Raw genomic sequence first — 14,595 nt, 5'->3', positions numbered from 1 at the left:
TAATGTATAAGCGGCGGTTATTTTTAGGCCTTTTCCTTATATGGAAAGCGGAAGTGGCGTAATGGTCCGGGGGCGGTCCCAGCATGCACAGCGTCTGAGCGGGACTCCATGATCGTGTGTGTCCTGCAGACATGGTGTCCCTGCTGTCAAGAGGAGTCGGTCTCCTTGTTAAGTCCTTGGCCGGGCTGAGCTGTGCACAGGCTACAAGGTGCAGGGGACAGGGGGGAAGGTGATCTGTGACACACATCATTGTACCGACAGCTTGTCTATCTATATCATTAATATACACTTATGGACTTGTATAGATATGCAACCCTGCGGTCTAAGACAGAATTCACACTACCAGTTCCTTCCCTCCGTTAAAAAAAAGTGAAGAATGGAAGTTTAGTGGAGGTTGAACGTATTAATGCAAAATCCCATTGACATCAATGTAAATATTATGTCATGCGTTATGTTCTGTTTATCCATGCGTTTTTTTCAAACGCAGGAAAGGTCTTTTTTTTTTTTTTCTGTCCAAATAATGCTTGGATAACAGATCCCTGCCTAAACGGTAACATAGCGGATGACATAAGATGTATAGTGACGTCCATCTGATTTTTAACTGATACATTCCACCTCCGCTCTTCACTTTTTTTTTTTTTTTAACGGTGGGAAAGAACGGAAGTGTAAAATAAGCCTATATTGTATATGATCTTCATATCACAAGGCGTTACTATTGCACCAAGATTCACTGTTAGTTTGTACACAATAAAAACATTAAAACAAAATTCCAATAGCCGATAGTTTTTGCAAATTGACTAATAATTTGCATTGGTTTTACTTGAAAATAGGCTTTAAAGTATATGGGAGGTAAAGGTGGAGGGGGATGTCAATATTACCGTTATTTTTGGATTATTTGATGAGACTTTTCCTCAATAATTGGACGACTTCTGTTCCTTGTATCAGCAAGTAAATGTTACAGTTTATGTAATAAAAAGTTGCACTATTTTCCAATTTACTTTACTGTATCAATTCCTCTCCTGGATCTGTGCTTGCTGTCACTCGATAGGGATCTGTGTTGTTTACTTGCAGTGAATAATAATCCGGTCATGTGACGTCACACAGGTGCACAGCTTGTTCTATTGCTCAGCTCTTGGCGATGCTCTCGGCATAACTCCTCCTTTGGAGGTTGACCACAGATGTATAGAAAGTCTGCCCGATGATTTCTTCTTTAAAGGGGTTTCCCCATCTGGGCATTTACATTTAATTTAATTCATTTGCCATATGTAAACATTTCTTCAATTCTTCAAAAATGTTCCTGTGTGAAGATAATTTCTCATAAATGTAGTCATGTGACGAGATAGCTTCCTTGGATACAACCACCTCACATTCAGGAAGCGGTGGCCAGACATGCGCTATTGAGCTCTGCCTGACCACTTGGATTCAGTGATCATTACTACAGGACGGCTGTGGGACCTGCAGTAACTCCCGGACATTTCATATACAAACATCCTTTTTGTCTTTGTGCAATCCCTCCAGCAGAAGTGGCCATATCCAAGGACACAGTTTTGTTTCTAAGGGACCATATGACTACATTTATGGGAAATTATCTTCACACAGGAACATTTTTTTTAATAACATCCCATTTGAAGAAATGTGTATATATGGCAAATTTTTCGAATAGTGGAGCTGTGAATTTTCTGCAGGGGTTAATAATCTCTCATTGACAGATGCAACAGCCTCCCGGGTGCACTGTCAGCCATACAGTGCTCTGCAACAAGGTGGTTCTCCAAGCAGCAATCTCCTGATGAATTACCAAAACGTCCTCTTACATCCTATCTCCGGTTTGTGGTTGAGCAGCGGCCAATGCTAGTGAGAAAGTATCCCGGTAAGTGCAATGCCAGCCGCCCTATGGAGGCTCTCGTACCCCTCTATGCTCCCATAGTTTATATAAATAAGGGTTTGGCTCGCAGACGACTCCTGAGAAGCCAGGACTGCATAATTACTTATAGTTACATCATTTCCATCAGCTAAGGTGCATCCACTTGTGCTATTTTTGTTTGTTGACTGCTGGTTTTTCTATAATATGGTTAGGTGACAAGACATATCGAGGGTGGCAATCGCCCACATATAATATCACGGCCAAATTACTACATGTACCAACCTTTCCACAGGCTAACAAGCCGACCAGGAGAGGCCTGATCAGGAATGGACCCCTAGATACCTGTCACTATATTCGGTAATATGAGTGTGTTGGAAATTGCAGGGCACAGCGCTTTTATATTTGAATCTCAATCTATGAGATTACTAGAGTGCTGTGAATGGCAAGATGTGACTCTCATACTATTGAATGTAGCAGCAGGACACGATTAACCTTCCGCTTCTTCCATTTGTGTTCTCTGGATCGCCGAGGGTCCTGGAGTTGGAACCTCACCGAACATGTTATCCCTTATCTGGTTGGTAAGAGATACATTGCAAATTTGGCACAGTCCTAAGGTGTCTGGCACCCGCGGCCGGATTAAGGTTGGTGGGTGCCCCTGGGAGCAAAATCTGGTGGAGGCCCCACTGAATGTAGCATACATACACATGCTCCTGCTCACTATCTTCTCTCCGACCAGTACTGCATCCGCATACAACTGCCAACCCCCCAGTAATACATCCACATACAGCCGCCAACCCCTACTGTAATACATCTGCATACAGCCTCCAACCCCCCAGTAATGCATCCGCAGACAGCCTCCAACCCCCCAGTAATGCATCCGCAGACAGCCTCCAACCCCCCAGTAATGCATCCGCAGACAGCCTCCAACCCCCCCAGTAATGCATCCGCATACAGCCTCCAACCCCCCCAGTAATGCATCCGCATACAGCCTCCAACCCCCCCAGTAATGCATCCGCATACAGCCTCCAACCCCCCAGTAATGCATCCGCATACAGCCTCCAACCCCCCAGTAATGCATCCGCATACAGCCTCCAACCCCCCAGTAATGCATCCGCATACAGCCTCCAACCCCCCAGTAATGCATCCGCATACAGCCTCCAACCCCCCAGTAATGCATCCGCATACAGCCTCCAACCCCCCAGTAATGCATCCGCAGACAGCCTCCAACCCCCCAGTAATGCATCCGCAGACAGCCTCCAACCCCCCAGTAATGCATCCGCATACAGCCTCCAACCCCCCAGTAATGCATCCGCATACAGCCTCCAACCCCCCAGTAATGCATCCGCATACAGCCTCCAACCCCCCAGTAATGCATCCGCATACAGCCTCCAACCCCCCAGTAATGCATCCGCATACAGCCTCCAACCCCCCAGTAATGCATCCGCATACAGCCTCCAACCCCCCAGTAATGCATCCGCATACAGCCTCCAACCCCCCAGTAATGCATCCGCATACAGCCTCCAACCCCCCAGTAATGCATCCGCATACAGCCTCCAACCCCCCAGTAATGCATCCGCATACAGCCGCCAACCTCCCAGTAATTCTCCACTTGTAGTCTCCACTGTTCTCCACTTGTAGTCACACATGGCAGCTCCTTTACGTTCTGCCTTTTTTTTCCGTGAGGCCACACCCCTTTCCGTGACATCACGGGATCCTGTGATATCCAATCCCATACACCTCACACCGGAGGATCTGGGAAATGCCTGTCCCTTGTGTTTATGCTGTGAGCTGAGTGTCTGCAGCTGACTGTGTGGGACTCGCAGCAGCGCTGTGCAACCAGACAGCTCACTGGCAATGTGAGCGCTAACGGCACACTGCAGGCCGTGCACATCGCTCTTAGAGAGTGCCAGTCGTCTCACAGCTTTTCTGACAGGAAGCATCGCGACAGTGTTACTCAACGTCTGTGTCGGCAGACATTGACACCTGGGGGGGCCCCCCGCAGTGGCAAGATGGTAGGGGACCTGTGCTCGCGCCTTGGGAACCCCACCTATAATCCGGCCCTGATGGCACCATTTGAGAATCAGGCTGGTTATAGGAACTGCTACCAACTGTTGCCCTGTGTGTTGGTAATCGTACAGATCAGTAAATACTTGGGATGATATGCTACATCTAAACAGGAAAAACTGGGGCTGACAAAGGCAAACTGAATGACATAGACATTTTATTCAATACCATCCATTGGGAAAGAAGATTCCCATTAGAAGTGAAGATTCCTGAAAATTTCAGTCCCCCCTACAAAGAACCTTTATAACTTTGTTTACTTCTAGTTTGTATTGTTTATTTTTTACAACCAATGTTCAATAGACATTTTTCATTTTTAATATATTTGCTTATTTTCTGTTACTCATTACAGAGGCAAAGCTGCTAGAAATATCTAAAATGCTCGCACTGGAATGGAGAGGACTCTCAGAATCTGCAAGAAAAGTAATGAACACAAGATGCAATATAATATAACAAGGAACATCATTCTTGTTAATGAGACCGGCCAATTGTCTAATAATTGCTATCAGTGCCTGAGCTAATGACTTTAATAACAAAGTGTAGCAGTCATGAGTTAAGCAGCAGTTTTGAATGTAAGAAGCCCCCTTCTCTGCTGTGAGGGGGGATAGGTGAGGTGCATAGGCTGAAGCTGGGGCTGGGAGGGGGGGTAGGTGCATGCATAGGCAGAAACGGGCAGTGAGGGGGGGTAGGTGAGGTGCACAGACTGAAGCAGCGGCTGTTAGGGGGGTTAGGTGAGGTGCATAGGCTGAGCAGGGGCTCTGAGTGGTTGGGGGGGGTAGGTGAGGTGCACAGGCTGAAGCTGCGAGGGGTTGGGGGGTAGGTGAGGTGCACAGGCTGAAGCAGTGGCTGTGAGGGGGGTGGGTAGGTGAGGTGCACAGGCTGGAGCAGCGGCTGTGAGGAGGAAAGGTGGGTGCGTAGGCTGAAGCCGGGGCTGTGAGGGGGGATAGGTGGGGTGCATAGGCTGGAGCAGCGGCTGTGAGGGGTTATAGGGGAGGGGGGATAGGTGAGGGGCATAGGCTGAAGCCGGGGCTGTGAGGGGGGATAGGTTGGTGCATAGGCTGAAACGGGCTGTGAGGGGGGGGGGGGGATAGGTGGGATGCAGGGGCTGTAAGTGAGGGGGATAGGTGAGGGGCATAGGCTGAAGCCGGGGCTGTGAGGGGGGGATAGGTTGGTGCATAGGCTGAAATGGGCTGTGAGGGGGAATGTTAACATCACAGGGTTAAAAAAAAAAAAAAAAAAAAAAAAAATTAAGAGAGTAAAGCCCCAACAAGAAATTCTGAAAGCAGGTCTACATCAAATACACACTAAACATAACACAAATCTGCATGCAATACACATAAAACCATGGATTACATGGATCTATTCCCATGACAATCCACTACATGTGCAGTCAGTTCTAGGGTTGTAAGATCTTAAACAAATTTATCTTGTGACATTTAAAAACTTTGTGATAAAATTGAGCTTTATTTTATTTTAGCCATATATAGAAGCTGCTAACGAAGACCAATTGAAATACAAAGAAGAAGTCCGAAAATACAAAGAGAAGTTGAGTCCCCTGGAGCTGGAATTGTTAAAGGAAAAGAGGAAACGAAGACTGGTGAAGAGAAAGCACATAAGACACCGGAGGGTAAGAGACGGATGGAGGCCCTTACAATGTATCAGATGTATAACATGAAATGTGGATTTCCACTGCTACATTACATTGTTTAGGATTTATGACGATGTCCTGTACACACTGGGGGGAAAAAAATCTGCAGTAGTACTGCCTTACTGCTGCAGATTTTTCATCCATTGAACATAAGTGACAGCATCAGAATAGGATTTCGTCTGGTTTCTGATGCTTGTGGAGTGACTGCAGAATTACTCCAGGGGTAAATGCTGCAGCCATTCCACGATTGTGTGTAGATACGTTTACAACATGTACATACAAAAAAAGTCCCCCAGTCCTGTATGTCATGTGATTGTTTATTTATTTTAGGTATTTTCCTTCTTTTACCCTATGCAGTAAATAACTTGCAGATCTTTTTCCTCACTCCCAGGAGCTGACTGTGCTTGGCAAACCCAAAGGATCTCGGAACGCGTACAACATTTTTATGTCCGAAAATTTTCATGACGCTAGAGGCAGTTCCTTGTCGGTATGTTCTTGTATAGCACAGCTGATGTGGCTTAGTTTCTCTCTTTAGCTACCATTCAAGGAGTCATTGGATTGTGCAGCTATTTTGCTGATACACTTCACATGGTTCAGTATAGTGCACTTTCTCTAGATTCTGCTATATTAAGCACTGGCACAACAGCAGTTCCCCAGTATTTTGGCCAAGGTCTCGCTAAACCAGAGGCACTATTCTATAGGACAGTGGTGGCGAACCTGTGGCACGGGTGCCAGAAGGGGCACTAGGAGCCCTCTCAATGGGCACCCCCACCATCACACCAGTGCAGAGTTCGCCAGACAGGACTTAAGACATCTTGCAGTCCCAGGCAGCCTAGAACCCTAGAAGTAAGCTATCATGATAATCCAAACTTCTTCTCCTTCTTTCTACTGTATTGTTGTCCTCAGGTGCCTATACAATATAAACCTGTGACAGCTCAGGGAGTAATAAGTTACTGCTTAAATTGTCGCATTGGCACTTTGCGAAAAATACATGGCTTTTGGTTGTAGTTTGGGCACTCAGTGCCATCGCTGCTATAGGATAACCATTTCAAAAAAAGAAAAACTGTTTTAATACCCAAGAAATTCCAGACACTGAAATGTAAGTTTATAGAGAACACAATATTATATACAAATCCTATTGAAAATGTTATATATTATGAAGGAGAAATACATCTGTAGAAACTTGAGGACGAAGGGCATCTCTCAGGCCCTAGTAAGAAAGACCTTCAAAGACTTGGGCCGCATTCACACGACCGTATGCGGTCCCATGATCCGGCGGTATGTGGCACCCGGTTAAAGGTGCTCGTCTATTAGTGGAGGAGCAGGGGTGATGGGTAGTCCCCATTCCTTCTAAACCCGGCCATGTGCTATATGTGCATGATCTGGCCCAGGCAGTCACACAGCCATGTAAATGAGGCCTCACAAATATAATGAAATTAACAGCACTAGATATCTGTTCCTCATATATAGAAATCTCTCACAAATGAATTGGAACAGTGTTCATATGTCTAGGAACGAGAATGGGGAATATTGTTCACAGAGAAGTACAAGAATATAATATTTAAAAACTCAAATTCGTTTTTCTGTAGCACAAGAAATATGCTATAAAGTAGTCACAAGGTGGTCCAAAACCCCCACAACAAATACACAAAATTTGACAACATTTTTTGAACTCCCAGTTTGACCGATCTCCAAAACTAGTTCTGTTAAGTTTAGGGGAAAACGTGATATTATGAAATAAAAGCGCAATATTTCCATAATTATAAGAGCTGCTAAAATTGTTAAAGCTAGATCCTGGTAAGAAACGTGCTCTCCTTTAATTTCTGTTTGGTTAAATATTCCCTGGAAGGCCTGGGAAACATTTCTTGATAACAATATGAGTACATACGACTAGTGTTTTATTTAAAGTGACCAATATTAATCCATCAATCTTTTCTTTCTTGAGGTCTCAACCCATGGTTTCCCTTCTCTTTGTACTGCTCTTTACATAATAACACGATCCCCACGTTTCATCAACCCTCTCCTCCCCTCCATAGGAGCCCCTCAGGCTCATTCGCATACAGTCTTTCATCCTGGTGGTAGATGTCCTTTAAGTTGAAAAATGTAAAAAAAAAAAAAAAAAAAAAAAGCGAACCGTTGTCATGTGCTCGTTCCTTTTATCCCCACTTGTCAACTTCCTTGACAAGGGAATAAAATGGGAAAAGCTGTCACTACCTCTGCATCCTCTAGGTGGAGCCATGCTTCTACTACCCTTCTTTATTGGATTGTCAGCATCGCTGTGAATTAGTGAGTCCTAGTTAGGGGTATTTCTAATGTTTTCTACTTTTAGTATCCCAATCCCCTTTCATAATGTTTGTCTTTGTTTGTATATTCTTCTATAATTGTGGTGACAGATTTGTATAGAGCTAAACATCCACAGAATTATAGCGATCGCTTAATATGGGATAATGGAGGATTTATTTACTTATTTATTTATTTTTTAAGTTGAACGGTTCAATGTTTTGTTTTCCTTGTTTTTTTTTGACAGGGAAAGATGCAGAGTCTCCACGAGGATTGGAAAAAACTGCCTCATTCCCAAAAACAGGTAAAAATGTTTCCCAGAGCCATGTGTTTTGCGTTACATACCTATATGTATGTATGTACTTAACACAAATTCAAAGTGATTTCACCTTTAACTTGTAACTTCGAAATTAGCTGCCCAAAAAATTAGCGCTTAGCTAGAAAGAGCCTTGGACAATGATTCCTGCTGCTGGCTTCTTCCTTGTCTGAGCACCAACCTGATATGTATCAGCCCCCCTATGTATCAGGTCTCAGGTACCTCAGTCGGACTCGTCGCTCCGCGAGAGTATTGGAGCAGGCGGCCGCACATAACCGTAATTCTCTAAACATCTGGAGCCGACGAAATTGCCGAGTGCCACGCTCGGTGATCTCCGTCAGCTCCCTAGAGATTAATGGAGCAACCTCACTATTTTCTGCATGATATTCTCAGCGTTCAGTGAAATAATTGTCAGCCAAACGTCCCTCTATTTGTACAGATTTATATACAGTTGGCTCAAGACGATAAGATCCGGTACGAGAATGAAATGAAGGCTTGGGAGGAGCAGATGGTGGAAATTGGGAGAGAAGATCTTATACGGCTTAAGGCAAGAAGGCGACTGGTTAAAGACTCCGCCGTGATGCATGAAGCAAAGAAGGTGCCGAAGAAGAAGGTCAAAAAGGTCGCTAAGCCTGCTAAAAGAGGCGAGAAGGCGGACAAGTGGAAGAATGAAGAATAAGGACTGTATCCGGCTGTAAATACATGCCATGCAGACTGCCTTATGGCCCCGAATGGTAAATTATATGCCATGCCTAGTGGTGGCCTTATCAGGATGGCAGAGACTGACATCCCATTGTGCCCAGGGCAATCGCAGGGGTTTGTATGGACATTTCTTCTAAAAATTATGTTATTTCTGACATTTTTTGGATTTATTCCAGACTGGGGAGGACCGTCCTGTTGATAACACTGACTCCATCCATTTCAACAACTTTGTTGGTCACCTAAACAATAGAAAAGTTTTGCTCCTGCGCGCTATAAATAATAAGCTTACACATATCAATGGTTGAAATTTTTTTATATTTTCCGAGGAAAAATAAATGTTCTGAATCTTTGCACTGTTAGTGGTGATGTTTTCCACCTGTTAGATGTGAGCAGCGTGTGAGACTGGGGGATTATATACAGTTAAATCCCATTAATTCTGATAATGAGGGGGATTCCAAAACTTGGGACCTGTCTGACTCATTTCTTGCTTCGTTATGTTGAAAACCTGACTCGCTTTTGCGAATACAGCAGGTGAATGGGGCTGAGATGTAATACCAAGCACAGCCACTGTACAGTTTGTGCTGCTATTCTTGTTTAAGGAACCTACCATCAGGAATACACTAAGTGAGGGATTCCTGATGGTCCGGATTCCTTTCTCTCTTCTACGCCCTGCACTGCCTTTACCTACCGTAATCTTTTTCCCCCCTAACTAAAAACTTTCTTTCGTTTCAAGTAATGTACTTTATATTGAATGGTACACAATACATATTATAGGGGTAATGATGATCTATTCACAAGGATCAGAGCGGTGGGGGGGGGGGTCTAACACCCAGAACCCCTACAGGTCCACTCTTCTCATACAAAGAAGGGCACAATATGCAGATATATTTGTTCTCTATGTAGTGGCTGAACCAAGTTACTTAAGATGAATGGGAATTGATATGTAGTAACCTGATCTGACCACTACACAGAGAACAGCGCTGTCCGCTTCCTGTTCTGCTGTATGTTTATCAGCTGCTGAGAATAGCTGATCTGTGAGGGCACTGAGCACCAGACCCCCCCCCCTCCAATATATTGAGGACCTATTTGATAAGAATATTTTGATATTGGAAATTAAGTATCGCTGATCGCTTACAATTTTATAATAAGGCTTCATATCGTCCAAGGTGTCATGGGAGGGACATAACCTTGTAAGAAAGGTAGTAAGACAGGGAAATATACATATAATAAATCATTAAAAGACCTGGAGGTGGTGCCCTTGACACATAGGGGCAGGTGTATAATCGTCTTTGCGCCTAAAAAAAAAATGCCGGGATCTTTAGTTTTTTAGGGCGCAGAACTGTTGCAGGTCATTTATGAGTTTGCGCCAGAAAGAACAGATGTTTACGACTATCCCGACCCCTCTGTATTATTTTTTGCGCAAGTGGGCGTGGCCTAACTTTTACACATTATCCGTCACATTTATGTGTATTTTTTTGCCATTTTTAGGCACAATTTTTGGTGCACGATAAACCAGGACAAAATGGTCAGAGAGCAAAATTAAGGCGCAGTCCATGTAAGATTTTGATGCACATCTCATTGATGTCTGCACACGACTGATTATTACCGTCTACCCATTAATTACTTACAGCCGTGCGCCACTTTAATAAATCGGGCTGTGCCAGACGACAGTGCCGACAGTCGTGCTTGCGCCAGAATTAGTAAATCCCCCCCCCCCATAAACTGCTGATAATTGTGATGGACATCTGATACCATCTTATAGATGATTTTCTAGTGGTGTTACTATTCTACTAGCTAGGTCCCAGCCAGTATGGTGGAAAATCTTTTAGTCCTTACATCAGTTCTTCATTTAGGTTACCAAAAAGTGACATAACTGCCCTTAAAGGGGTTGGCCACTTGAACTTAACAGGGTAAATATCAGACCCATATTCTACTTGTCCTGTTAAAGTTTGACGTTCACTGTGAGTCACCTGACCAGACAGATTCGGGACGTCCTGTGAGGTCTGTGTCCTGCGGGCAGATCCATTCCCATTTTAGTGGTTGGGGGCTGTGGGCATGCCCTTGACGCACCTCTCTAACCACTGATACGGGAGTGGTTATGACCAGAAGTCCTGCTGCCTGGGGGGGTCACCTAACCAGTGGTGAACGACTACTAGTGTAAGTATGACATGGGTGACCCTATTATGTTCTTATACTTTCCCTTTTAAAGTGTGGTATAAGTGGCTAACCCCTTTAAGTGATTGCCTTTCTCAATACAGTCTGTCCAGGGACATGGCTTTCTATTTGGCTACATATATATCTCATTCCATGTTTTTGGCTTCCCGAGCTGCAATCCTGGGATGACTAGAAACTTATTTGTGAAAGGCCGAAATTTTGATGCTCATTGGGATTGCACTTGTACAAGACGCGCGTCTGTCTGACCTATTACATCATGAATTGGCCCGGATTATCCGACATTGTAATCAGTTGTAGTTTAACAAGTAATTTGTGAAGGCCTAACACAGCGTCACTTCCATCTGAAGAGTCTAGTGAATCTAATAATACATAAACCCACCCGGTCCACCGCTCCCCGTGGACTCTTACTGTCCCTGTTGAGCCACCAGAGGTGGTACATATAATGTACTGTACAGTATAGCCCAGTGCCTGGACTACATATGGATATAGCTCTGCCACCAAAATCTAATCTCTTGTGGTCCCCTGTAGAAATAACTTGGCTCCAGATCCCTATGATGCTGCTGCTTTTGGTCATTAGACCCGAGCTACAGCTGTGATATAGATTTCATGTCCTGTACTTTGTGCTGTTTATGTATTTTTTATGTTACAACATTAGTAATAGATGGCTTGTATTACTTTCCTTGGGACTGAAACTCATGTGCGTCCAAAATTGTAAATAACAGACAAGAACTATATTCACTTCTAATATGTTAAAATGTTTCCTCAAACTGATGGCAGGTCAATAAAAGAGTATAGTCTAAAATTTGCCTAAAAATGTCCCCCACATTGTATTACCAAAGGAAAAAAAGTATGAGCTGGCCTTTTGGATATTAATATTTTGCATATGGAAGTGAAATATGATCATATACCATTATATCCAATTTATAATACTCTCTTAGGTTCCTTTTAGGAATCTTTTGGCTCTGGAAGCTCTGTGGGAGGTGGGGGGGGGGGCGTATCTAATAACAGGGAACAATGGCCCAATAACAACGGCTGGGATTAGGTCCTAATCTTTGGATGAACATTTACAGCACACACATTTTTGTACATAAAAATACATAGAAATTTAAACTCGGGGATCAGTAGTCCATTCCATTATGTTAGGGATAACATTGTTACTATTCATTATGGGACTGGTAGTGTTGAGCAAAACCAAACCTCCAATTTCTGGTGCACATCAAACAAGGGTTGAGCACCCATGACCCTGAAGCCAAACATCAGTCAGACATTGGGGCTTCAGAAAAATGTGTTAAGAGGGTTGATTGATTGTTGAGCAGCCAATTAACCAGCTTTCAGCCCCAGACGCCATTAAAGCCAGGCGAAAGCTCAGGAGAGGCTGTAACTGGAGGGACATTGAAGGAAAGAAAAGAGCTGTAATAATTTCACAATTGCCCTTTTTAGGGCAGATAGGGAGAGAAGGCTGTGAGGGACAGAGATAAATAATTGCCCTTTTCAGGGTGTTGTGATAATGAGAGAACCTCTCTGCATCATCGTCATGAATTCTAGTACTCTTGCTATACCCTAGATTGCAGAGTCCATATTCACTGCATCCACATTTTGAAAATAGCAGTGCCAGTGCCTGCTATATTCCATCTGTATTCACTACATTCGTTGGATTAAATAATTGACTTGGTCAAATTCAGCATTAGCTGGATTAAAATGTGAAATCCATTGCAAATGGCCATAGCTTGATTTTAACCACAGTGGGAGGAAGGATTTCCGTTGCTTCTTTTACCGCAGAGAGAATAACCAGGTCTGAACACCCATAGCACCTTTATCGGAAGTGGGAGGAAGAGCTTGTGATTCCCCCATTGCTTCCTATGCTGCAGAGAGAATAACCAGGTCTGAACACCAAGAGCAACTTTATCTGAACTGGGAGGAAGAGCTACTGATTTCCCCATTGCTTCCTTTACTGCAGAGAGAATAACCAGGTCTGAACATCCAGAGCACCTTTATCTGAAGTGGGAGGAAGAGCTTGTGATTTCCCCACAGCTTCCTTTACTGCAGAGAGAATAACCAGGTCTGAACATCCAGAGCACCTTCATCTGAAGTGGGAGGAAGAGCTTGTGATTTCCCCACAGCTTCCTTTACTGCAGAGAGAATAACCAGGTCTGAACATCCAGAGCACCTTTATCTGAAGTGGGAGGAAGAGCTTGTGATTTCCCCATTGCTTACTTTACTGCAGAGAGAATAACCAGGTCTGAACATCCAGAGCACCTTTATCTGAAGTGGAAGGAAGAGCTTGTGATTTCCCCACAGCTTCCTTTACTGCAGAGAGAATAACCAGGTCTGAACATCCAAAGCACCTTCATCTGAAGTGGGAGGAAGAGCTTGTGATTTCCCCATAGCTTCCTTTACTGCAGAGAGAATAACTGGGTTTGAGCTGTCAGAACTCCTTTATCTGCAGTGAGAGGTAGGGTATGTGGTTTTTCCATTGCTTTTTTTTTTTTTTTTTTTTTACCACAGAGAGAATAACTGGCAGTGAACACCCAGAGCACCTTTAACCTCAATGACATTAAGAGCATTTTTAAACATTTTTTTAAATTATTTTATAGTAATAAAGCTTTATTTAGAAAGCGCTATCATACCGCAGCGCTGTGGACATATCCAAATAAAACAAGAAATTTCTGAGTGATAACATAATCAGATGAAACAATATGAATAAGGGGCCCTGCTCACAAGAGCTTACAGTCTATGAGAATGAAGAGGTGATTAGTAAAATGGTCCAGTCATTCTTAAAGGGATATTATTTCTTTATCTAAAATTTTTATCTTGTGTTAATATTTTGAATACTTTTCCTAGACCATTTTTATCACGGCAGCTTCCCTGCTATTACCTTCATTTTACCACAATTTTTGGCTGTTTTGACTGACTTCAACGAGGTTCACTTTCTGGGTCTGGTAATGACAGTGTATATCACAGTATTTTATGGCTGTAACATTGATCTTGCCTATATCCGCTGGTACCTGCCATGGGAGGGCAATTACATCGAAAATTAGGGCAGCCCGGCCTGGAGAGGAGTCTGGGTAGGACAATATCATCTGTAGAATAAACACAATTGTACCAGAAGCAGCTAATTATGATGGAGAATCTCAATGTGATACAGACAGTGGGGAGAACATTGCTATCACTAGTAGAAATACTTGTTAATGTCATATGATAATTGTTACATAGTTTATCTAGAGGAATTTCCAGAATGTTTATATTGCTACCTACAGTTTTCTCACATTTTGCTCGATTTTTTTTTTTTGTTTAACCTGGCATCCGGGCGTCTGAGATAAGGCAATGACCTGCTGGTGAAGGCAGGTGAGCAGGACAGGGAGAATAAGGTTTTATTGTTTTCTACAACTGTGTCTAAACATTTACTTATCATCGCTCGCCTCCTGGTACAGGGAAGTTTGCTAAAGGTGATGTGTGTGCATATGAATCTATCCAAAAAAAGACATTTATTATATTATTTATCCACTGGTTAGGAGAGTAATGCCAAACTATACATAAAGTGTAACATAAGTA

General features: G+C 43.5%; 1 protein-coding gene across 1 annotated transcript; it reads left to right on the top strand.

The window, feature by feature from the left end:
- Positions 1-29: 29 nt before the first annotated feature.
- Positions 30-9,218, top strand: TFAM (transcription factor A, mitochondrial). The gene is made up of 7 exons (XM_072130770.1): positions 30-208; positions 1,710-1,867; positions 4,275-4,345; positions 5,400-5,549; positions 5,962-6,057; positions 8,098-8,154; positions 8,606-9,218. The coding sequence occupies exons 1-7, from the start codon at positions 132-134 to the stop codon at positions 8,843-8,845; spliced, it is 849 nt and encodes a 282-aa protein (XP_071986871.1). The 5' UTR covers positions 30-131; the 3' UTR covers positions 8,846-9,218.
- The last annotated feature ends 5,377 nt before the right edge of the window (positions 9,219-14,595 follow it).

This window comes from Engystomops pustulosus, chromosome 11 (genome assembly GCF_040894005.1).
Source record: "Engystomops pustulosus chromosome 11, aEngPut4.maternal, whole genome shotgun sequence".
NCBI classification, from domain to species: domain Eukaryota; kingdom Metazoa; phylum Chordata; class Amphibia; order Anura; family Leptodactylidae; genus Engystomops; species Engystomops pustulosus.
Note: the sequence above shows the minus strand (reverse complement) of the source record. Positions and strands in the feature narration are given on the sequence as shown.

What these genes read in the sequence shown, in the direction of transcription:
- TFAM (XM_072130770.1), top strand. Translation starts at nt 132, where the DNA reads ATGGTGTCCCTGCTGTCAAGAGGAGTCGGTCTCCTTGTTAAGTCCTTG. An exon ending in AGCTGTGCACAGGCTACAAG is followed by an intron (nt 209 to 1,709) that starts GTGCAGGGGACA and finishes TCTCATTGACAG; the next exon opens with ATGCAACAGCCTCCCGGGTG. An exon ending in CTAGAGGCAGTTCCTTGTCG is followed by an intron (nt 6,058 to 8,097) that starts GTATGTTCTTGT and finishes TTTTTTTGACAG; the next exon opens with GGAAAGATGCAGAGTCTCCA.